Source organism: Dreissena polymorpha, chromosome 4 (genome assembly GCF_020536995.1).
Source record: "Dreissena polymorpha isolate Duluth1 chromosome 4, UMN_Dpol_1.0, whole genome shotgun sequence".
In the NCBI taxonomy this organism is placed as follows: Eukaryota; Metazoa; Mollusca; class Bivalvia; order Myida; family Dreissenidae; genus Dreissena; species Dreissena polymorpha.
Genome location: NC_068358.1, coordinates 35,069,864 through 35,096,277, shown reverse-complemented (window position 1 = coordinate 35,096,277; position 26,414 = coordinate 35,069,864). Strand labels below are relative to the sequence as shown.

The 26,414-nt window shown below is 35.8% G+C and overlaps 1 protein-coding gene across 2 annotated transcripts in view; it reads right to left on the bottom strand.

Annotated features, from left to right (window-relative positions):
• LOC127880145 (alpha-aminoadipic semialdehyde dehydrogenase-like) overlaps nucleotides 1-26,414 on the bottom strand; it is a 59,268-nt gene that overhangs the window by 13,556 nt on the left and 19,298 nt on the right. Inside the window, exons 4-15 of one of the 2 annotated variants that reach the window (XM_052427382.1) lie at nucleotides 25,266-25,346; nucleotides 24,639-24,762; nucleotides 21,363-21,495; nucleotides 17,682-17,726; nucleotides 13,300-13,377; nucleotides 12,555-12,612; nucleotides 11,069-11,150; nucleotides 9,956-10,050; nucleotides 8,686-8,770; nucleotides 3,489-3,628; nucleotides 3,177-3,293; nucleotides 2,415-2,512 (exon numbers count right to left, since the gene is read on the bottom strand). In XM_052427382.1, the coding sequence (XP_052283342.1) occupies nucleotides 2,415-2,512; nucleotides 3,177-3,293; nucleotides 3,489-3,628; nucleotides 8,686-8,770; nucleotides 9,956-10,050; nucleotides 11,069-11,150; nucleotides 12,555-12,612; nucleotides 13,300-13,377; nucleotides 17,682-17,726; nucleotides 21,363-21,495; nucleotides 24,639-24,762; nucleotides 25,266-25,346 (1,136 nt within the window). The remainder of the gene's footprint in view (nucleotides 1-2,414; nucleotides 2,513-3,176; nucleotides 3,294-3,488; nucleotides 3,629-8,685; nucleotides 8,771-9,955; nucleotides 10,051-11,068; nucleotides 11,151-12,554; nucleotides 12,613-13,299; nucleotides 13,378-17,681; nucleotides 17,727-21,362; nucleotides 21,496-24,638; nucleotides 24,763-25,265; nucleotides 25,347-26,414) is intronic. The other variant, XM_052427383.1, reaches the window with a different exon arrangement.

Genomic DNA, 26,414 nt, shown 5'->3' with positions numbered 1-26,414 from the left:
ACCTTGACCTTTGACCTAGTAGCCTGAAAATCAATAGGGGTCATCTGCGAGTAATGATCATTGTACCTATGAAGTTTCATGATCCTAGGCATAAGCGTTATTGAGTTATCATCCAGAAACCATTTTACTATTTCAGGTCACCATGACCTTTGACCTAGTGACCTGAAAATCAATAGTCGTCATCTGCAAGTCATGATCATTGTACCTATGAAGTTTTATGAGCCTAGGCATAAGCGTTCTTGAGTTATCATCTGGAAACCATTTTACTATTTCAGGACACCGTGACCTTGACCTAGTGACCTGAAATTCAATAGGGGTCATCTGCGAGTCGTGATCAATGTACCTATGAAGTTTCATGATCCTAGGCCTAAGCATTCTTGAGTTATCATCCGGAAACCATTTTACTATTTTGGGTCATCGTGACCTTTGACCTAGTGACCTGAAAATCAATAGGGGTTATCTGCGAGTCATTATCAATGTATCTATGAAGTTTCATGATCCTAGGCATAAGCGTTCTTGAGTTGTCATCTGGAAACCATATTACTGCTTTTAGTCACTGTGACCTTGACCTTTGACCTAGTGACCTGAAAATCAATAGGGGTCATCTGCGAGTCATGATCAATGTATCTATGAAGTTTCATGATCCTAGGCATAAGCTTTCTTGAGTTATCATCCGGAAACCATTTAACTATTTTGGGTCATCGTGACCTTGACCTTTGACCTAGTGACCTGAAAATCAACAGGGGTCATCTGCGAGTCATGATAAATGTACCTATGAAGTTTCATGATCCTAGGCATAAGCATTCTTGAGTTATCATCTGGCAACCATTTTACTATTTCGGGTCACCGTGACCTTTGACCTAGTGACCTGAAAATCAATAGGGGTCATCTGCGAGTCATGATCAATGTACCTATAAAGTTTCATGATCCTAGGCCTAAGCATTCTGGAGTTATCATCCGGACACCATTTTACTATTTCCGGTCATCGTGACCCTGACCTTTGACCTAGTGACCTGAAAATCTATAGGGGTTATCTGCGAGTCATGATCAATGTATCTATGAAGTTTCATGATCCTAGGCATAAGCGTTCTTGAGTTATCATCCAGAAACCATTTTACTGCATTGGGTCACTGTGACCTTGACCTTTGACCTAGTGACCTGAAAATCAATAGGGGGAATCTGCGAGTCATGATCAATGTATCTATGAAGTTTCATGATCCTAGGCATAAGCGTTCTTGACTTATCATCTGGAAACCATTTTACTATTTCGGGTCATCGTGACCTTGACTTTTGACCTAGTGACCTGAAAATCAATAGGGGTCATCTGCGAGTCATGATCAATGTACCTATGAAGTTTCATGATCCTTGGCATAAGCGCTCTTGAGTTATCATCCGGAAACCATCTGGTGGACAGACGGACCGACATGAGCATAACAATATACCCCCTCTTCTTCGAAAGGGGGGGGGGAGGGCATAATGAGAAAACTGCCCCCCTCCCAGCAGCCATGTTTTTCAACTGACGGGAACCATCTTTGAACTCAACTCCCGTATCAAGGAAACAAATGTTCTGAGCAAATTTCATGAAAATTTTGGCTAAAAATATGACCTACTGTGTTCACATGTTTTCACTATATATATTTAGAGAAAAATGCCCCGCCCACTGGCAGCCATGTTTTTTCACCGATCCCGACCATTTTCACACTCGTCTGAGACATCAATTGAACCAATGTTTTGACCAACTTTCATGATGATTGGGCAAAAATTGTGACTTCTAGAGTGTTTACAAAGTTTCTCTATAGCCAAATAAGGAAAACTGCCCCGCCCACTGGCGGCCATGTTTTTCAACGGATCGGAACCACTTTTGAACTCAACCAAGATATCATTAAGACAATCATTTTGACAAAGTAACATGAAGATTGGGCATGAAATGTGACTTCTACAGTGTTTACAAGGTTTTTCTTCTTTTTTTATCTAGTAACCTAGTTTTTGACCAGGCACAACCCAGTTTCGAACTTGGCAGAGATTTCATTGGGACAAAGCTTCTGACCAAGTTTCATGAAGATGGGACAAGAAATGTGGCCTCTAGAGTGTTTACGAGCAAATGTTTACGGACGGACGGACATACGACGGACAAAGACCGGTCACAAAAGCTCACCTGAGCAATCAGGTGAGCTAAAAAGTCATCCCAGATTAGCTTATCGTCTGCACAGGCTAAACAAGGACAACGCTTCCTGCCTAAACTGGATTTTTGCTTCGAAGAAACTTTCTTAAACAACAAAAATCATAAAAGCAGAAAGTGTCAGCCCTGATAAGCCTTTGCTGACTTCACGGGTTAATATGGGATGACAGTTTACACACATTAAACCCCGTTTTCTCAAACGTATCAATGTATAACTGCCACTAGAGCTACGTACCCCATCCATCTGAAGATGGTGCCAATGTCCTTGGTGAAGATACTGCTGGAAAGGCCCTGTTTCACCTCATTGTTCCAGGCAATAGCTTCATCCAAAGTCTGCATATGACAGAGGCAAACAATGTAAAATAAAGTCAAACAATTTTAATTCACGTCCACCACTGGCCAGTTCACATCAAATACATGCCTTGTATAATAATATTTAAATGAGTTTTAAGTAAATGTGACAACTTAATACATTTTCTAGGAATCTGTTATCTTTTTTTTAGTAACTTTCTAAAATACAAGACTTGACCAGGGATACAATACAATTTATTTGTAAAGGTCCTTGACCTAATTAAAACAGGCCAGTATATAATAATTAGTTACCAAAGGACAATTACCTTTTAAATTTGAAAATGCATTTTAATACCATATCAAAACCTCATATTTTACAATTAAATTGAAGCACATAAGCACTTCTCCCTGAACTGAAAATTCAACGTTTCTGAGTAACATTAGGTAGGTTATATAACATAATATATTTCCTAAAAAAAAATCTACATATGATAAAATAAAAAACCTCCATAAACAAGAATTTCATGGTTGATGAGTTATTGATCGGAAACAAACTGGTTTACCGACAGACCGACCAACATCCAGCAAAACAATATTCTCCTCTTCCTTGAAGAGGACCATTCAAAATTGCACTAATTATTACAATAATAAGTTGAAATGCTGATCAGGTTTGGGATATTTCAGAGACATAAATGTTAACTCAAACCTGGAACTTCAAGATGTATACAATTGGCACAAAGGTCTCAGTGTGAACAATCGTGGCATCATGTGACAGGCCTGAGATTATGGTTGGCTCCACAAAGTTCCCAGGTCCTTCTATGACCTATAAAACAAAATAACAAAAGGAATGACAGTCTCTGAATATATATTCATAATATAATATTCACAGGAAAAATAAGATACAACACACGAAGAATATGCCACTCTATGTATGGGAACTGATTTGCATATATTGGACATCACGATATAACTGACCCCGATATAATGTAGTTACAGAGTGCTACCCTGGCAGTTTTACCTTGCCTCCACACTCTAACCCTGGCAGTTTTACCTTGCCTCCACACTCTATCTTGCCTCCTTGCTTGACCGCTTCGTCTAGCGCCTTCTTGTAGTTCTCTACGCCTTGTTTGGTGTGGAGTGGGCCATACAGGGTACCGGCTGCAAGCAACACAATTATGTACAGTGAGTTGGGGCTTTAAAGCTTTGTATTCTCAGCATATATACATATAATATCTCATAGCCCCTTTATGGATCTGATTCCTCAACTTTTAAATTAAGTTTATACCTACCAGTATTTATTTTAGCTCCAATGCATAACATGAAGGCCAAGATGGCCCTAGTTCGCTCACCTGAGAGGAGTCGGTTAGTTCAATCTTTACCTAATGTCAAACTTGACCTAGATATTGACCAGACAAACATCCTGGTCAAGTTTCATCATTATTGAACCAAAACTCTGGCGTAGGGAGTGTTTTTGTTTTTGTAAGATTTGAAATGGTGACCTATTATCAAACTTGACTGAGATCTTTCAGCAACTTTTATAAAGAATGCTTGAGAAATGTGAATGCTAGAGTGTTAACAAACCAAATGTCGACGGACGGACAGCGGACAAAGACCAATCCTAAAACCTCACCTGAGCAATCAGGCAAGTTAAAAAGGGTGTTTCACCGATCTGAGCCATTTTCCAACTTGTCCAAGAAATCAATAAAACCAAAGTATTGACTAAGTTTCACGATGATTAGGCAAAATATGTGACTTCCATAGTGTTTAATCACAAGGTTTCTCTCCATATATAGTCACATAAGGAAAACTGCCCCACCCCCCTGGCAGCCATGTTTATTGACCCATCGGGACCATTTGCAAACTCATCTGAGATATATATAAAACCAATCTGTCAACCAAGTTTCATGATGATTGGGCAAAATATGTGACTTCTAGAGTGTTCACAAGCTTTTTTTTACTATATAAATATAAGAAAACTGCCCCCCGCTGCAGCCATGTTAATTCAACTGACCGGAACCATTTTCCAACTCAACTCTCGTATCAAGGAAACAAATAATCTGACCAAATTTCATGAAAATTGGGCAAAAAATGTGACTTCTAGTGTTCACATGTTTTCACTGTATACATATAGAGAAAAATTCCCAGCCCACTGGGGGCCATGTTTTTTCACCGATCTGGACCATTTTCGAACTCGTCCGACATATCAATAAAACCAATGTTTTGACCAACTTTCATGATGATTGGGCCAAAATTGTGATTTCTAGAGTGTTTACAAGGTTTCTCTATAGCCATATAAGGAAAATTGTCCCACCCACTGGCGGCCATGTTTTTCAACAGACCAGAACCACATTTAAACTCAACCAACATATCAGTAAGACATACATTTAGACAAAGTTACATGAAGATTGGGCATTAAATGTGACTTCTACAGTGTTTACAAGCTTTTTCTTTTTTTTGACCTAGTGACCTAGTTTTTGACCCAGCATGACCCAGTTTCGAACTTGATCGAGATATCATTGGGACAAATCTTCTGACCAAGTTTCATGAATATCGGACAATAAATGTGGCCTCTAGAGTGTTTACGAACAAATGTGGACGGACGGACGACGGACAAAGACCGGTCACAAAAGCTCCCCTGTGCAATCAGGTGAGCTAAAAAAAAACATCCAACCTCGAATAACAATTAACGCATAAATGATACATAAATCTACACTGTATTATTATGAAAACATTAATAATCAAAGGGGAGTAACTACTGTAAACTTAAATGCAATATTTAGAAGAGTTGTCTCGCATGTTACATGACCTTAATTCATGATTGTTTAACAAGCCTTTTTACTATATAAGTATAAGGAAAACTGCCCTGTCCCCCTGGCAACCATGTTTTTCAACGGACCGGAACCATTTTCAAACTTAACTCACGTATCTAGGAAACAAAAGTTCTGACAAAATTTCATGAAAATTGGGCCAAAAATGTGACTTCTAAAGTGTTGACATGTTTTCACTATATACATATAGAAAAAAATGCCCGCCCACTGGTGGCCATGTTTTTTCACCGATCTGGACCATTTCCAAACTCGTCCGAGAAATCAATAAAACCAATGTTTTGACCAACTTTCATGATGATTGGGCAAAAATTGTGACTTCCAGAGTGTTTACAAGATTTCTCTATAGCCAAATAAGGAAAACTGCCCCGCCCACTGGCAGCCATGTTTTTCAATGGACTGGAACCACTTTTGAACTCAACCAACATATCATTAGGTCAAACATTTTGACAAAGTTACATGAAGATTGGGCATGAAATGAGACTTCTACAATGTTTACAAGTTTTTTCTTTTTTTGACCTAGTGACCTAGTTTTTGACCCGGCAAGACCCAGTTTCAAACTCTACTGAGATTTCATTGGGACAAAGCTTCTGACCAAGTTTCATGAAGATCAGACAATAAATGTGGCCTCTAGAGTGTTTACGAACAAATGTTAACAGACAGACGGACGTACAACAGACAAAGACCGGTCACAAAAGCTCACCTGAGCAATCAGGTGAGCTAAAAAGTAAAAAAGTCTGAGTTTTAACACTCTAAAGTCCACTGAGACATTCTTGAGTCTGTTTCCAGGGTCGCCCCAGTACTTGAAGTCTTAGAACAGAACAGAAATTTATTTTCATCGTCATCAACATACATATAAAATAATGTAACAGTATGCATTGAAGTACACATAAAACACACATCATTTTCAAGAACATTTAATCTAAATAAACAGGAAATTACATATTTCATGAGAATATCACATGGATGAGGTTCAAACATAGTCATCACGCAATGTTATACGTTAATTTTACAATTTCAACAATAATAACATATTTCTGATCTTATTTTCTTTGTAAAAAATGTAGTATTATTTTACACTACATATATATGAAATGTTCTCTTATCTTCGCCTAGAGAATATCAAAAAAATATAAAATTGCTAGCTTCAATATTGCAGAAGTTACATTACATGAGCAATTTTGAACCATATATTTGACCTAGAAGGATGACCTTGACCTTTCACCACTCAAAATAAGCAGCTCCACGAGATACACATGCATGCTAAATATCAAGTTGCTATCTTCAATTTGCAAAAGTATTCATAAAATATGCGATTTGGGCCACATATATTTGACCTCTGACCTTGCAGGATGACCTTGACCTTCACCTTTCACCACTCAAGATGTGCAGCTCCATAAGTTACACATGCATGCCAAATATCAAGTTGCTATCTTCAATTTTGCAAAAGTATTCATAAAATAAGCGATTTGGGCCACATATATTTGACCTCTGACCTTGAAGAATGACCTTGACCTTTCACCACTCAAAATGTGCAGCTCCATGAGATACACATGCATGCCAAATATCAAGTTGCTATCTTCAATATTGCAAAAGTATTCATAAAATGAGCGATTTTGGCCACATATATTTGACCTCTGACCTTGACCTCTGACCTTGACCTTTCACCACTCAACATGTGCAGCTCCATGAGATACACATGCATGCCAAATATCAAGTTGCTATATTCAATATAGCAAAAGTTATTGCAAAATGTTAAAGTTGGCGCAAACAAACCAACAGACCAACAGACAGGGCAAAAACAATATGTCCCCCACTACTATAGTGGGGGGACATAAAAACAAGCCAAGACTGGAAATCAAATCAATGACCTGCTGATCCCTAGGCTGAGACTTCAGCCACAAAAGCACTGAGATCTTTAAGTTTTTCTAAAGAACAACAAGGTAAGGTCTTATTATCTGATATCTAATATCATCATTAAAATAAATGATTGCGCAATTAATTTTTTATCACAATATTATCAATGTTGGTGATTTTTACACATTGTTCATCCAATATGTAATTTGCAATACAAACTTTATTTAAATATGATTTTTTTTTGCCTCAGCTATATTTCTTAACATTTAAAAAAATTGGCCAGATAATCAGGCCAAGATGTCCATGGAACATATCTGCTAATATGCTTAATACAATTTGTGACAATTGGTTTGCATCTGTTAATTTGCACAATGGGACAAGAGCAAGTGTTCACTTGTACTAAGTTCACATATTTTATAGAGGACTAATGAATGCACTGCATTTATGATAAAATTTAGATAGCATGATTATAATCAATAAAGGGAGACAACTCAAACTGAACTGATTGTTTTTCATTTACCACATTTGTTTCAAATAAATCTATTTTTAGTTGTGGCGACCTTGACCTTGGAGATATTGACGTAATTCTTTTGTGCGACACACCGTCCAATGATGGTGAACAAATGTGCCAAATGATTTCAAAATCTCACAATGAATGACATAGTTATGGCCCGGACAAGCTCATTTATGGCCATTTTTGACCTTTGACCTCAAAGTGTGACCTTGATCTTGGAGCTATCGACGTAATTCTTTCGCACAACACACCGTCTAATGATGGTGAACATGTGTGCCAAATGATTTTAAAATCTCACAATGAACAACAAAGATATGGCCAGAACAAGCTTGTTCAGCCCGCTTGCCCGCCGACATTCGCCAATCTAATAAAAGTTTTTTCCTTCGGAAAACCTGGTTAAAAATATTACATATCTAGCTTCTTACTGACCCAGTATTGTGTGATGCAATGTCAGTAAAATAATATTGGGCGAGGGTACTGACACAGTACTCTGTGATGCAGTGTCAGTCAAATAATATTCAGCGAGAGGGTACTGACCCTGTAATGTGTGATGCAGTGTCAGTAAAATAATATTGGGCGAGATGGTACTGACCTAGTACTGTGTGATGCAGTGTCAGAAAAATAATATTGGGCGAGAAAGTACTGACCCTTTGTGTCACATGTATGATGCAATACTATCCATGCGAACATTCGTCATTACTCAATTAAATTTAAACTCCAAACTCTTGGTTATGAGTTAACATCTTTTCCAACAGAGTTCTCGTTTAGCTTCAACCATGATATTAAACCTTTCCCACTCAGAGCCTTAGTTGAAATGGCTAAGTGCAAACAGCATAAAAGCAGAACAGTCTGCGAGTAACTCGCAGTCTGTTCAGGTTTTATGCTGTTTGCTTCTCATCAGTAAGGGTTGGAAATGAAGCCTTAAAAACTTGAATCTAGTAAGAACGGTCTTTAATTGAATTTAACTTTCTAAGGGACTACAAGTTTAAGATTTCACAAGATGTCTTATAGAAGCTTACGTTCACATGGGTCTCCAATTCTCAGCTGTCCATATGCCCTCACCAGTCGCTTGATCACCTCATCATGGACTGTCTCATGGAGGATCTGAAAATACACATTTTAGAATTAAGATAATTGGTGATAATAAATTATACATTGGCAATAATACAATGTTAAGCTAATTTTTGTGGCAATCATACAAGATTAAACTGGTATTAGTGGCAATAATACATGTAAACCAAGCATATTCGTTGCATTGATATTCCACACCAAAAATAAATTGTGACAGACGGACAAATTGACAAGACGGATGTACGGACGGACAGACAACAAAAATTCTATATCCCTCTGTCTTTGGCAGGGATAATACAAAGGTAATTTTTGTGGCAATAATACAATAGCCAGTATAAGCATCACTTAGATGTGCACAATAACACATTTTGAGGCAATGTGTAACATTATATAAATTACACATTGTGTACTAGTGATTCCATAACAACCAGTAACTCAAACACTGTTAAGCAGAAAAATTAGCTCACTAGATAGTATTTAATCCTATGACCTGTGAACCATATCAAAATAATGCATTAGAATGCCTTATTAAGTGATGACCCCCCCCCCTAACTCTATCAATGAAGTCATTGTTTCATAAAAGGATGCTTACACATGAGATTTAAGTATTTTCCCATAATGCCAATCATATGCCACTCCAATTAGGGCTTTACACTATCACAGTGTTCAAATATAACATGTTTAACAGTGAATAAGTAAATGAAATTGACAGCAAACTTTGTCCAGCATTGTGAATTAAAAGGACATTTTACCAATAATTGAAACAGGGTTATTTGGTAGAAGAAAAAATGATTTTATGCAGTTATAAAATTAAGTTTTTTTAAAAACTACTTTTCACATAAAGATGCACATAACCCTTTTAATAATGAACACAAGACTAAAATTTACATTCATTTATTGAAATAGGTTAAACAAATTTTACAGATTAAAAAACTCAAAATATGACCCCGTTCTGAAAAACAGGGCTAGTGTGTACACAGTGTCATCCCAGATTAGCCTAAGCAGTCCACACAGACTAATCAGGGACAATATATTCCGTTTTTTAGGGAATTGTTTGTTAAAAGAAAGTCTCTTCTAACTGAAAATCGAGTTTAGGGGGAAATAGTCATACCTTATTAGCCTGTGAGGATTGCACAGTCTAATATGGGATGCCACTTTATGCACATGCATTTAGCCTAGTTTCCCCAGAGCAAGGCTCATAATTATTATATTTCTCACCAGTCTTCTGGTAGTGGTGCACCTCTGCCCAGCCGTGCCCGCACAGGCAAACACAGAGGCTCTCACCACCATGTCCAGGTCTGCATCACTGTTCACTGCAACATGCATACCATTATAGCCTTTCACTCACTACATCAAACTAATCGCAGTCAGCTAGTGCAGTTCAGGTGGAGGCAGAATGTAGATGTTATGATATCATTTGTACGGGCTTACCTCCCCTACATATCATTCAAGTAAGGCAGTTGTCAGCTGCTGTTATAATTAAACGGGCCGAGTACAGGCTAACCACTGACATCCACTAGACTATGCCATGATAAGTATGAGTTAGTGAACCGACTGTTATTATATTAATAAAATACTGTTAAACACAAAAAGAATCGAAACAAACAATACATCCATACATCCAATACAGTATAGCCCTATAAAATATGTTACAAACCAAGTTCACAAAAACATACTTTCTCAAAATGTTTACAATGTATTGTAATTTATTATACAACATCTTGATTAATGATGAAATTTCATCTGTTCAAGCTGAATTTTGTGGCCATGTTCAACCTTGAAGTGTAGCCTTGGCCTTGGAACATGGGCACAGACTAGGAAGTGTTTTGCTCTTCACACCATGATCATTGGTGGAAAGTTATTAGAACTTGTCTGATAAATTATGAAGTTAAGTCAAGACAAGTTGAATTATGGTGAAATATAAAATTCCACCTTTTTAAGTGCAACCATTACCTTGAAGCAAAAGATACAGGGGCTGTGTCTGACATGCCGCTTTGTGAGTCATTATATGTGAAAGCTCCTTTAAAATACCCGATAAATGAGAACACTACAGCCCAGCAAGCTATGGCATGCACATACAAGAATGTGTCCTTTTAGTGTGATCTTGCTCTTCCATCTTGGGACAAAAGATTTATGTGTGACATGCTGGATTCATATGTTGATCTTTTTTACATGCACACTTTTTATTTCATGTTCAAATAATAATTTTGTAGGAACAAGCAACTTGTAGTGAGCAAACTAATTAGTAACAGTATAAATTCTTATAGAGCCTTCAGTTCCTAGAAGGGAAGCTTGGGGTAGCACATGTATACTGTTTACATGTAAACTCACCTATGATTGCATTGTTACCACCCAACTCCAACAGAAACTTGCCAAATCGTTCTTGAACCATCATCGATACTTTGTGGCCAATCTAAAATGCAAATAAAGGCATAATGAACAAACACAAAATCACAAACCAAACCAACACACTAGACACAACAAAAAATCTGTCAGACACAGATTCCCCACACACCCAGTTATTATGTTTTATTAAGTTTCAGCCTATTAGCCGAAATACTTTTTTAGTAACATTCAAAACAAATTAACACATGAAATATTGTGCTTAATAGGAACGTCCCAGAAACATTAGTTATGTACAAAATATCCATACCAAAATATGTGTGTGAGCAAGTGCATATGCTGGTTAATATATTTCAGCTGTGCTCTGCGAAAAGGGGGTTTATTGCATGTGTGTAAGATGCCATCCCAGATTAGTCTGTACAGTCTATACAGGCTAATCAGGGACAACACTTTCCAACTAAACTTGATTTTTGCTAAGAAAAGACTTTCATGAAACGAAAAATATCATAAAAGCGCAAAGTGTCATCCCTGATAAGCCTTTGCAGACTGCACAGGCCAATCTGGGACAGCACTTTACGCACGTGTATAACACCCCTTTTTCACAGAGCACGGCCTATTTGTAGAGTTTCAGCCCTCTAGAAGCAACATTTTGTTTAGTTAGGCGCAAAACAAGTGATTTGTTTTAATTTTTGTATATAAAAAGAGTGCTAACTACATCATTTGTTTTGAAAACCTGTATACATGTACCAAAAGGGTGCTGCCTACGTTCAAATGGTGGTCAACATGAATGTAAAGTTTCAGCTAATAAGCAGTAATTTTTGTTTATTTTATCGTGATTTAAATAAGTTTTCTGCCTAATAAGAGGCCATAACTCTTGCTGGTTCTGTACAAAAATCTAAACCGAAAAAGAGGTAAGCATGCCCAAATACTGCTTAATATATTTGCAAAGTTTCAAACCTTCAGCAACAACTGTTTTTCTGTTATGCGCAATGAATAATTGGGTGCGACAGAAAATTGGACAGACAAGGGCAAGTCTATATGACCCTCTCCACCTCATTAAGTTTGTGAATAAAATGTTACAATGCACATTAGTGACTGTATGGCCTGAAAATGTTACTAGTAGCTTGTTCCTGACAAATATACAGATTTTTTAACATATAAGGAACAAGCAAACTCAAGTGAAATATGAGCTGCATTATCGAAAAAGGGGACAAATGACATATGGATATAGTAAAGGTACAGGTATTTCCCTGAATCCATGTTAACTGGTGAGAATTCTAATATCCCCTTAGGAGACCACCAAAGTTTGCGTGTCTTGATAGCAGACAGGGTTGCTCCTGACTAGACTTCACTCATTTGGCATAATACCTATATTTGCAAGAGGCAGCTCATTATCCTGACGATTCACTTTCAGGTTCTTTTATTAACATGAATACTTATAATGTACTCATAAATAAAGTCTGCTAATGTTTACCTGAGTACTTCCAGTAAAGGAAACCAGTGGTAGTCTTTCATCCTTAGCAATCAGAGTGCTGGAAAGTATAGCAGAACAAGAGTGTAAATACCACAAATCAAATTTAAGCTAATATTTAATTATACTGATTTTTTTTTTTCAAACTTTTGACATTGTTATATTTCTGTTAAGAGTCACAAAGTGTTTTTAAATATATAGTCCATGATGATTACAGAATTCCGCCATTGCCCTATTAAACATTGACCATAAATTGATCATGGTGACAAATTTGTTAGATTGGTTTCCTTTTTTTGCTTACAAACAACTTGCAATACTTGGGTATAATTCCTGCACATGAAATAATGTTTAATAGCTCACATAATTTTGATCTAATAATTGGTTTTACATGCCTAGTAAACATAAGCAAGCACATCTAAAAAGAATGCATATTTGATACATTTAAGAAGTTGAAACCAGTGACAAAAATAATCAAAACATCACATTGTCATATTTTGCACAGGGCTTGCTAAGAATCTTGGTTTTATAAAGGCGGGCCTGAAACTTTCTATTACTCTCAGAAATAATAATATAAGTGTTCATGCTATCATGGTAAAAAGTGCTTCTTTCAATGAATATAAAACAGATCATGAGGCTTGTCTCAGTCATATTTAAGCCTTTTCACCATTTTTTCAAAGGGAGCTTACTTCTTATATAATAGTTCACAGAAAACTGTCAATATTGCCTGCCCATTTTGTTTGAAACTTACCCAATATCTGCTCCTCCACACACCAATGAGCAAATGGCTCCCGGAAGTTTGTTCTTCTCCAGCACAGATTGTATCACTCTGAATGACAATTATCAACTGACTACAAATGTGTTCTGTTCTGAGAAAACTGGACTTAATGCATGTGCGTAAAGTGCCGTCTTAGATTAGCTGGTTCAGTCCGCACAGGCTAATAAGGGACAACACTTTCCGTCTAAACTTGATTTTCGGTAAGGAGGGTCTTCCTTGAAACTATAAATACCATAAACTATAAATACCATAAAAGCAGACTGCACAAGCCAATCTGGGACGACACTTTACGCACAAGCATTATGCCCAGTTTTCTCAGAACGTGTCTCAAATAAAATATCATAGGTTCATGAACTCAATATTTCTATTTATCCTGCCTCTGTTGCAAACATTGACCAAATAAAGCAGGGTAAGATAAACTAGTTGATATCTGGCAGTACATCACGTGACCGTGATCTAACCATAAGTATGTTCTTTTTCTACGCGCCGATTAACATGTTCTTATATTTGACCTTTGAAATTTATTGGGACGCATCATGCATGTTATCGTTATATTATATATTATAATTTTTTTCTTCTTTAAAATATATTACCAGCTTTCCGTATATACCATTTTCATTTACTTGATTATGCAATTTATGACGTATCTAGTGTGACGTCATTTCTCAGACAAAACATACTATCTAGTTTCACTCAGGATTTTAGGGACAACAATTTTGACGTGGTGGTTTTAATTTTTTATTTATTTTTTTATTTTTAAGCATCGAATGAATTTCAAACGTATTAAGGATTGTGTGTTTGTCATTCATAAGTGTTAACTTCGATAGGAATAAAATAATTCGCTATGACAGGATTACGATTATGTAAATCGGGTTTTGGGTCAGAATGGTTAGCATACGATTCAAATGCTATAAAAAAATAGTGTGGTTTAAAATACACTTCGATAATAGAGATGGAAAAACAGAAATTCATTTCAACAAAGGGATGGAAGAACAGAAATTGGATGTGTATATCGTTGTAAATTTATTGTTATAAGCAATGGATTAAAGTTGTCATTAAGGTAAATAAAATTTAGTTTTTGTTTTGCTGCTGCATTTTGTTTTCATTTTTTTACCAAAAAATATCACATTCTCGATTTGTTTTTTATTTCTTCTCATATTTTCAATAGTAAAGTATTAAAAGGAACAGTTTAATGTGGAACTATTTTTTACGTGACACAAACGGTAGTTATTCGGTCGTGATGAATTTAGGAGGCCCGACAAGAATAATTGTTATGTCAATTAATTATTTGTCTTTGATGAAATGTGTCAACGGCATGAAACAGGATAAATCGAATACATGGTTGGTGCTGAGATGAAGAGTTTATCCGGTTCAGCCCGAAAAGTAAAATATTTTCTTTTTCTTAGCCTCAATGGATAAACTTGCTCCATCTCGACACCAACCATGTATTCTCTATATTTAATATAGGCTCAAGAACTCATTATTTCTAGATTCATAAGAATGATTATTTTGCATTGATGATATTCAGCTGTTGTTCAAATGAGTCTCAGTGAAGCAATACAAACATGTTAGATTTTAATTCTTGAATTGTACAATTTACCCATGGCAGTAGTTATATCAGCGTTTTTATTAGGATATTTTGTAGCAGGCTTTTCAGTTATTTGAGGAGGCCAACTTGTGCGAGCATCGAAGGTGCTAGTTGCTTGGAGGGTTCGCTCCCCCTGAATTTTCTTTAAATAAAGGTGCCGAATCGTGTCCTCTGAGCGATTTTGGGCTCATAATGTACATAATTTTGCTTAGTTAAAATAGAGGATATTTATGTCAATGGTAAAGGAAAAATAAAGTCCTCAGTTTACATCAACTCTACAATTATCAAGATTTTGATAAAAACAGATATACATGTTTATGTATAAAAAAAACATTAAAACATGGAACACCAATTCGACTTTTAATAATTAATTTTCCAAAATAAAACAGAGTTTGGTGTGATTCTAATCTAGTTGCTACAAAAATCATCATCCGATGATCCACTATCTGATTCTGGGTCATATTCCTTTGATGCCAGGTTAAGTTTTCGTATGGCTATATCGACAGCTGTCTTAATGATGCTCAGCTCATTATTCCCCTCAGTAGCATCGGTTTGGACCCTAGCATCCACAAGTGTAAGAACTGGTGCTGATGCTGAGGCCCTTGGCTGCTTCGGGGGAATCTTCCGCCGCTCCTTCTTGTCTAGCCACTGCTTGACTGCTGACTTGATAGGCCGCTTGGCTTCAGGACTTAAATAGTCAAATAATCAATATGGAAATGTAGCATGTTTTTTCAGATTTAATTTTACTTTTGAACTTCAATTTAGATAAAACTTACTTTTGAACTTTATTTTTTTCAAAGAACAGTATAAATGGCCCATTAAATATAGAAGACACTGTTCAAGATCATGGATGACCTTAAAATTTTGTCAGAGGCCCCCTGGAAAAGATGCATAAAATTTGGGCATAGATTCTCCTAGCATACCAATTTAAAGAAAAATTTGGCAGTTTGGCAATGCAGATTTTACAACAAAATCGCGCATAGGTTGCCCAAGCTGAGGCAATCTTAAAATTTAAATATGTTGCCGAGAAAGCTTCTTTTGGTCAATTGTTTTCCAATACAAATTTGGACAAAGCTAAACATTGCAGTGCCAATTCAATATATTTAGCATTTTAGGCATTGTGCCTAGGCAAACTCCAACCTTAATCATGACGATATCAGGATAGTTTGGGGCTCGAGAGTTTCCTAATGAAAGACTCACTCTTCTGTAAAATGTGGTTATAAATAAATCCACTTACCGTTCGGAGGCTCAAAACTCCGCGGAGAAACCAAACTTCGGCATGATCTGAACCATCAACAAAAATTTTCGAAAATAAAACCGAAATGTAACAGGAAAGTGCATTCATCCGGAGGTGCCGGATAATGATAAACGTTAAAAAAACTTTAACAAAATAACTTCAACAGCGAACTATCGGTCTTACTCGAAACACAAAAGAAAAAGTCATTTCTTTTTCTTTTTTAGACATGTTGACATTGTCAGTTCGTGACCTTTAATCAAAGTAGTACACTCATGTCATTCGCTTCGGGATAAGACAATTATAACAAAGCGACCAATGAGAAAGCAGTTAACATATATCGGTCACGGTTGTTTACTTCCGTTTCAGACAGTTAATAAATGAATACTAAATATCTTGCATCTGCGTGAACATTTGCAGATTTTTTAAAGATTTTTTTTCTCGAATTTGAACCGGCCCAAATAACATTTGAGGCGGTCAAATCGGCCGCCGGCCGCCTCCTAATGAAAACGCTGTATATATCAACAAACGAAGTTACAAATTTTTGTAATTTTTGTTCTCTGATGTATATTTAGTTCCTGTTATGAATACAATTTTATATGTAAGTGAAGATACATGGATTCATGAAGATGTGACAGTAGTTCCTCATATATTAACAAAGCCTTTACATTAATGCACTCATAACCAATATAAGTTGTGTTACAATGCCACTTATTTCACCTTCCTCAAATCATTATAAAATAAAAAAGAAATTGCAGTAACTTTAGATGAACACTGATCTGTTTGCTATATACTGGTTGTATAAGACATAAATAGTTTTTTTTAATATCCTTCAGAATATTAAATACATGTCTTCCAATTTCCAATATTCTCATTGAAATACAAGTACAGATAATGGCAAGGTTGTTAATAATGTTTTTTCACGTTAACAAGGAAATTTATGTCAGGAAGAAATGTCATGGACGAGTGTTAGAGAAAGTTGGTTACATAAACTGTGATTGAAAAGACTTGTTCACAAAAATGTTGCAATTTTTGGAAGCTCTTTCTTAAATGCTTTGAATTGATCCATGTTAACTTTGGAACTAAAGAGCCCTTGCATAAAAAAATAGAATGCAAGAAAGAACAAAAGAAAGAAATTGTTTTGCCAGCTACCTGGGCTAGAATCAATGACCTTTGGATAAAAAGCTATTGACTTAACCACTAACCCATCAGAGTGTTTACAATATGCTCTGCTTTTAATACTTTATATTAGCAATCCAAGTATTGTAACAAAATAATACAACAAAACAACACTTCAAATTATTCATTGTTTGCATTTGTAACATTTTATAATTTTATCTATTTTATCTTATGAAGATTACTTGTAAACGCAAATCTATTTAAGTTTGTGCCTATGTCATAAGTTTCATTTTGTTCCCTAATGTATACAGTTTATATAATTTTGAGACAAGTAAGACAATTCTAATTTCAATGATCAGTGAAAAGGTCCCTATATGAACTACATACAAACTTTATGTAAGAAATGTGACTTACTTTGTAACAGCCACACTTGTTAGAGGGGTGGTGGGAGCACCTTTCCTATAAAATAAATAAATGATTTAATAACACAGTGAGTTGAAAAACCTTTAATCATTTTTATACCAAATAGCAAGAAAAACATACAATATGCCTAAAGACTGTCACCATTAAATACATCTTCAGCTCATTGTCTACATATTAAGACAAAACGTTATGATAATGTATATTCATCTACAAATACTTCACACACATAGAAAACTTAAGTAACTTATGAAATTAAACTAGTTTTGGTTTCTTAGGCTGAACAAAAAAAAAGTGCTTCAAACAATAAAATCCTTGTAAGTACTTTTATTAACAAGAGCACTGCCTTGCGGGTGCAGACCGCTCATCTATTTTCCTTTTAAAGGTGAAGGGACTCTCATTTTCGATCACAAAGGAGGGAGGGGTGGAGTGAAGAGGGGTGCATTGTGTGGGGGTGTGGACATTTATTACATTATGTTCCAAAAATGCAAAAAAAAAGGAAAAAAAAAATCGGGGGTGGGGGGGGGGGGATTCTTGGGTGCGATGGTTGGAGGGTATTTCAAACATAAAATAATAAAATAAATATTTGTGTTTTTTAAGTTTCAAAAAAAAAATTGGGGGGGTGAGGTGGGGGGGGGTATAGTGTGAGGGTGTGGTGGTTATTTGTGAGATGATCTTAAAAAAAAAAAAAAAAAAAAAAACATTTAGGGGGGGGGGGGGGGGGGGGGTTCGGGTGGGGGGTGGGGGGGGGTGGGGGGGGTGGGGGGGGGGATTCTTGGGTGCGATGGTTGGATGGTATTTCAAACATAAAATAATCAAAATAAATAGTTTTGTTTTTTAACCGTTTAAAAAAAAATAATTTGGGGAGGGGGTGGGGTGGGGGGGGGTATAGTGTGAGGGTGTGGTGGTCATTTGTGAGATGATCTTAAACAAACAAAAAAAAATAGGGGGGGATTCGGGGGGAGGGGGGGGGGCACGGGCGATGGTTTGGGTGGAGTCTATTGTGGTATGTCAGGTAAGAGTAGTTTTGTCAAAGTATCAATCAAATCTAATCATAAATAAAGAAGTTATGGCAATTTTAGCAAAATTTAATAATTTGACCTTGAGTCAAGGTCATTCAAAGGTCAAGGTAAAATTCAACTTGCCAGGTACAGTAACCTCATGATAGCATGAAAGTTTTTGAAGTTTGAAAGCAATAGCCTTGATACTTAAGAAGTAAAGTGGATCGAAACACAAAATTTAACCATATATTCAAAGTTACTAAGTCAAAAAAGGGCCATAATTCCGTAAAAATGACATCCAGAGTTATGCAACTTGTCCTTTTACTGTACCCTTTTGACAGTTTGCGAGTGTTCCAATTAGAAAGCAATATCTATGATACTTTAAGGGTAAAGTGGACCAAAACACAAAACTTAACCAAACTTTTAATTTTCTAAGTATAAATTTTAAGGGCCCATAATTCCGTCCAAATGCCAGTCAGAGTTACATAACTTTGCCTGCACAGTCTCCTTACGATAGTTAATAAGTGTTGCAAGTATGAAAGCAATAGCTTTGATACTGTAGGAATAAAAGTGGACCTACATGTAAACACAAAACATAACCAAATTTTCAATTTTTCTAAGTATAAAAAGGGCACATAATTCTGTCAAAATGCCAGTCAGAGTTACATTACTTTGCCTGCACAGTCCCCTTATGATAGTTAGTAAGTGTTTCAAGTATGATAGCAAAAGCTTTGATACTTAAGGAATAAAATGGACCTAAACACAAAACTTAACCAAAATTTTCAATTTTCTAAGTATAAAAAGGGCACATAATTCTGTCAAAATGCACGCCAGAGTTATCTAACTTTGCTTGCCCAGTCCCCTCATGATAGTAAGTAAGTGTACCAAGTTTGAATGCAATAGCATTGATACTTTCTGAAAAAAGTGGACCTAAACACAAAACTTAACCAAAATTTTCAATTTTCTAAGTATAAAAAGGGCACATAATTCAGTCAAAATGCACGCCAGAGTTATCTAACTTTGCCTGCCCAGTCCCCTCATGATAGTAAGTAAGTGTACCAAGTTTGAATGCAATAGCATTGATACTTTCTGAGAAAAGTGGACCTAAACGCAAAACTTAACCGGACGCCGACGCAGACGCCGACGCCAAGGTGATGACAATAGCTCATAATTTTTTTTTAAAAATAGATGAGCTAAAAATAATATTTGTTACTTCTATTAAACATCTTCCTGCTTTTTAATTTAAAAAAAAATACATTTTTGTGTGCATTTTTTTTTCTATGTATATTCTTTCTTTTTCAAATATGTTTTTTGAAAAAGCTCTTCTTTCATTCCTATTTTTTTTCTTGCTTCTTACGTTAAAAGCTACATATTATCTAAAAAAATATATGATCTCCTTATTGCGGTACTTGTGTAAAACTTGATGCTTTCTAGAATAGAATACTGAAAACCAAAAATAATTTGTTTACAAAGAGTTTTCCAGTTGTCACTGTTTTCACCAGATATTTTAGTTACATCACAATGGTCACTTAACCAACCAGTACAGCTTTTTACCTAAATTTCAACAAAAGACCCATATCAGATCGGGAAGCGGACAACAACAACGAGCGAGGCCTGTTATTGTATGCATGGGGAAGTTAGAGGGTTAGGGTAAGGTTAAGGCTTAGGGGTCGGGTTTGGGTTAGCCTTAACCCTAACCTTAACCCTAACCCGACCCCTTACACTTACCCTAACCTAACCATAACCCAGGGTTATTTCCCGTATACCAGGCCTCGCTCGTTGTCGTTGTCCCCTGCCCTAATAGATTGCCATTATGCTTTTTTATGACTGTTTTATTCAACGGTCTACTCATTATTCCTTTCAGTTATACATGTAGTTAACCACAGGATGAAGTTACCCTGTTTGGATGCACTGTTATGGACTGGACTGGTATTCACTTGATTCATTCTTTGTTGAATACATTGTGTGAGTGAATGGAACCAGGAGAATTATATTACATTTTCAAGAGTGTCAATGGACATGGTAAATACAACTACAACAAGCAAATTCGTTGAATTGATATCCCCCGCCAATATGCTTCTGGACACTCATACCAAGTTTCAATAAAATCCGCAAAAGCACTTCCAAGATATGGCTACGGACACACAAACAAGCATTTTTTTAAGATACAAAGGGCCATAACTCTGTTATTAACAAATGGTGTACAATAACATTTGGCATGCATCATCCTATTATCCATATATATAATCATACCAAGTTTCAATGAAATCTGCCAAAGCACTTCCAAGATATGGCTCTGGACAGAAGGACGGGCAACGCCAAAACAATATCCCTCCGCTATGGCAGGGGATAAAAAAACATAAGGGGTAAAAATACAAACTAATGAAGGACAACCCTCTCTTCCTAAACTGGATTTTCCCTCACAAAAGACCTCCTTTATAAAAAAAAGACCATAATCGCCGAAAGTGTAGTCCCTGATTAGCCTATGCAAACTGCACAGGCTAATCTGGGATACCCATTTACACACATCCATTAAACCCTGTTTTTCCTGGAGCAAGGCTTATTTGTATGCACTGCTACATCCACCACAGGAGACAGTTGCCGCAGACCATGGCTATAGCTAAACTCACCACAGGAGACAGTTGCCGCAGACCATGGCTATAGCTACACTCACCACAGGAGACAGTTGCCGCAGACCATGGCTATAGCGCTGTTCCAGCCGTACACAGCCACAGGGAAGTTGAAGGCTGTGATCACCCCCACCAACCCCAGGGGGTTCCACTGCTCCAGCAGCGCATGACCCTTCCCTGGAACACAGTCCAGATAGTTCATGCAAGGATTCAAGATTCAAAATTAAAATTAACAAGAGATGTGTTTGTCAGAAACACAATTCCCCCTATTGCGCCGCTTTGAAATAATATTTCAATATATCATTTGGCAGGTTTAGAAATGATCTCTCTTTTAAAGCTTATTACTTCCCTTAAATTGTATTTGTTTACTTTCGAGCTGGACGGATGACCTTGACCTTTCACCACTCAAAATCCGCAGCTTCAGGAGATACACATGCATGCCAAATATGAAGTTGCTATCTTCAATATTGCAAAAGTTTTCGCAAAACTTTAACCAAGGTTAAAGTTTTGGGACAGAATGACAGACAGACAGGCAGACAGGCCAAAAACAATATGCCCCCGATCATTTGATCCGGAGGCATAAAAACTGACTTGTAAACCCATGCTTTTGACAGTAAATCTGATTTTGCTGTGTGTGTGTGTTGGGGTGTTTTTGCTGCTGTTTTTTACAATTGAAAATGGAGATACAAACATCAAAGTTCTAAAAATCCAGAAAGTCAAAAATGATAGTCAACGGGAAACTCTATTATATGACACAGTATCTTGGTTGTTTATGCAACATAATTGCATAAATGGACTAGAGATATTTTTTAATTATCCTCTAGGGACCTTATTCTTGTGACATAAAAAACAATTAACAGGATCTCTGAAATAAAGCAAATAATTCAACATGAAATTATATGACCTCAAAGAACTATTTAATTCCCATAAAATACAATGTAAATGTCAAACTTGGCTATTTGCAGCATTTTTGACCACACAAACTCAATGGTTCCATACGCACTGCAATTGCTTTCACTATTTTCATAGGTGACCTTATTTCGGTGACAACAAACCAAAGGGATAGTACTCCATACCAATCGAAACAAATGTGTTGTGTTCACACACCATGTAGTAGAGTTTTGCAATTAATGCAAAAATTTATTTATGGGGATGAGTGGAAATGTAACAAGAGCACCGCCTTGCGGGTGCAGACCGCTCATCTATTTTCTTTTTAAAGGTGAAGGGACTCTAAATTTCAATCATAAAGGAGGGAGGGGTGGAGTGAAGAGGGGTGTATAGTGTGGGGGTGTGGACATTTATTACTTTATCTTCCAAAAATGCGAAAAAATGCGGGAAAAAAATGCAAAAAAAAAAAAAAAAATTGGGGGGGTGGGGGGAGGGGATTCTTGGGTGCGATGGTTGGACGGTATTTCAAAAATAAAATAATAAATATTTGTGTTTTTTAACCGTTTAAAAAAAAAAATTGGGGGGCGGGGTGGGGGTGGGGATAGTGTGAGAGTGTGGTGGTCATTTGTGAGATGATCTTAAAAAAAAAAAAAAAAAAAAAAAGATTTTAGGGGGGGGGGAGGGGGGCAGGGCACAAAGGATGGTTTGGGTGGAGTCTATTGTGGTATGTCAGGTAAGAGTTGTTTTGTCAAAGTATCAATCGAATCTAATCATAAATAAAGAAGTTATGGCAATTTTAGCAAAATTTAATAATTTGACCTTGAGAGTCAAGGTCATTCAAAGGTCAAGGTAAAATTCAACTTGCCAGGTACAGTAACCTCATTATAGCATGAAAGTATTTGAAGTTTGAAAGCAATAGCCTTGATACTTTAGAAGTAAAGTGGATCGAAACACAAAATTTAACCATATATTCAAAGATACTAAGTCAAAAAAGGGCCATAATTCCGTTAAAATGACAACCAGAGTTATGCAACTTGTCCTTTTACTGTACCCTTATGATAGTTTGCGAGTGTTCCAAGTATGAAAGCAATATCTATGATACTTTAGGGGTAAAGTGGACCAAAACACAAAACTTAACCAAATTTTCAATTTTCTAAGTATAAAGGGCCCATAATTCCGTCCAAATGCCAGTCAGAGTTACATAACTTTGCCTGCACAGTCCCCTTATGATAGTTAATAAGTGTTGCAAGTATGAAAGCAATAGCTTTGATACTGTAGGAATAAAGTGGACCTAAACACAAAACTTAACCAAATTTTCAATTTTCTAAGTATAAAAAGGGCACATAATTCTGTCAAAATGCCAGTCAGAGTTACACAACTTTGCCTGCACAGTCCCCTTATGATAGTTAGTAAGTGTTGCAAGTATGAAAGCAATAGCTTTGATACTTAAGGAATAAAATGGACCTAAACATAACACTTAACCAAAATTTTCAATTTTCTAAGTATAAAAAGGGCACATAATTCTGTCAAAATGCATGCCAGAGTTATCTTACTTTGCCTGCCCAGTCCCCTCATGATAGTAAGTAAGTGTACCAAGTTTGAATGCAATAGCATTGATACTTTCTGAGAAAAGTGGACCTAAACGCAAAACTTAACCGGACGCCGATGCCAACGCCGACGCTGACGCCAAGGTGAACAATAGCTCATATTTTTTTTTCAAAAAATAGATGAGCTAAAAATGTATGGGTTATTGATAAATTTTGATAATGTTAGTAGAAGATTTTGAAATGCTGTGAAACTTATTTTTTCCTCATTGTTGTTGTTTTTGTATTTTATTTTCCATCCTAGTAATGCTGGTAAAACTAAACAAACCAAGCTCATGCATGTGACGTCATCACAAGATTTTGGTTCTTAATGTAAATAAACAATGTATATTGCCAGAGTTAGGTCCCCACCAGAAGTAGGTCAATGTACGATATCTGCCTTTGCTTATTTGATGCTCATGGTTTCAATCAGCAAACAAGTGTATTGATAAGGTTTAGAGGCTGTTGCCTTTAAATGACCAAGCATCATTTAAAAATATTTAAAATGTAGTTAGAAAAAATTCCTTTTTAGTGTTATGGTCATTCAATTTTTAAGGGGATCCACCATTGTTCCAAGTAAGGTGGTCATTTGGCTCAATGTTTTCAAAACTTACTGAAATCTCTGACAATCAGAACACTAATGTACTCTTATTGGCAATGGATACTGGACAACTATTTGTGAACCATGATGTTGTCATTCATCCAGGTTTTTGTAAGTCTAACTTACTTTGAAGAGTGCTGTGAAAATGAAAACAACAAGTACCAGCCTTAAAATAACGAGAAAATGTTCAAAAAGCTATGTTTGATAAACTACCGATACACTGATTATGTTTAAACATCAGGTCTTACTTTCTGATGGAAACACGTGTCCTGAGAACATCCTTGACAGTCCCACAGCATAGTCACAAATATCGACGTATTCCTGTACCTCTCCAATACCTTCAGGCAGGATCTTTCCAACTTCTAATGACGTCTGAAAGTTGAGAGTGTTCTTTGTGATTTTGAACACTTCTAGCCATTCTAGTATAATTTGGGTTTAAAATATGGACATGTTTTTTACTTGACTAAAATCCGACTCAAACAAACTTTATAGACAATTAAGTAAGGTCTGTTCGTAATCTTGGTAACAATTTGTAGCAATTCAATTACAAATTGGTTCAATAAGACCATAGCTTCTATAGACAGTATTAACCAAATAAAATGTTCTCAAATTGTTCACCAAACAAAAGATTGTTAATTAAAAAAGCTTTTTTAACATTGTTTTTTTCCACAGCATTGATTAAATTACTTGGCAGAAAACCTTTAAATTTTTTTAACATTTTGTTCACTTCCTCGTAGAAAGGCTAAATTAAAAGTTCTTTAATGTATTTTAAAAAAGAAATCAATATAATCAAGAAAGGCTAAATTAAAAGTTCTTTAATGTATTTTAAAAAAGAAATCAATATAATCATATTTTTGAAAGGTAAATATGCATACTATTTTCCCAAGCAGATCAATTTTAGCCCTCAAAGCATCCCCTATCTGGCGCACAATGTCTCCTCTCTGAGGTGCAGGAATCTGAAAAGAACAAAATATATTAATATTTATAAGATGATGATCATTCCTATAGAGATTTCATAGAAAACATACAAGCTTGTATGCAAAATGTCAAGTTTTTTTTTAGTATTTAAAATATGTGGACACATAGATTTTTTTTCAAGTAAAACATTGCAACTGAGCAAATACCTTTACTTTCAATATAAAACATAACACATAGAGTTCATCAAGTGTGTAAACAAAATAAACAGTGCAATATCAATAAATAACAGGGCTGTTTCATAAATTTGCGAAGTTGTTGTCTCAAAACATAAGCAGTTATTTCAATTTTCATGATTTTAAATGGTCATAGTTTGATGCATAACTTATTATATTTTTAAAACATAAGTAAGATTTTCTTTACCTCCATGTCATTTAGTAGTAACCATAGCAACAAATATTGAGCAACTTGAAGCTTTCCATTTGAAACACGTTTAAAAGTGCTGATAAAAGACAAATTTTACAGAATTTAGGCTAAAAGACAAAAACTTTTCAACCAGGTATAATGTTAATTCTGTAAGTTTAATGATGTTAATATTATCAGCATTTTTATCATAGCATTTTTCGTAATTGCTTCACAAAATCGGTTGGAATCATCTTACATTATTGATAATGTTTGCAAGTTTATTGTGTATCCAAATTTCTCAGGTAAAACACTATAACGACATAAAAAAATGTACTAAAATAAACAACATGTGAACTTTGTGTGCCTAAAAATACCTTTAACATTTTTTGGCAGTAGGTAAACTCACTGTTAAATGATTACATGTCATGTTTTTATATTGGGAAAAAAAATTCTTTTTAAAATACAGACTGCATTGCATTATTGCAATCTAATGTATAATGCAATGTAATGTCAGAACAATTAAGCAACAGATCAAGAAAAATATATTTTATCTATCATTGACGAATGCTTTATTTGAAAAGTGTTTATACCTGCATTAAATAGATGAACATAACATTTTAATTAATGCTAGTGATTTGAATAATGTGGAAAAGACTCTTCAATTGAAAGACTACACTAAATTTATGTTACTTTTACCACGGCAT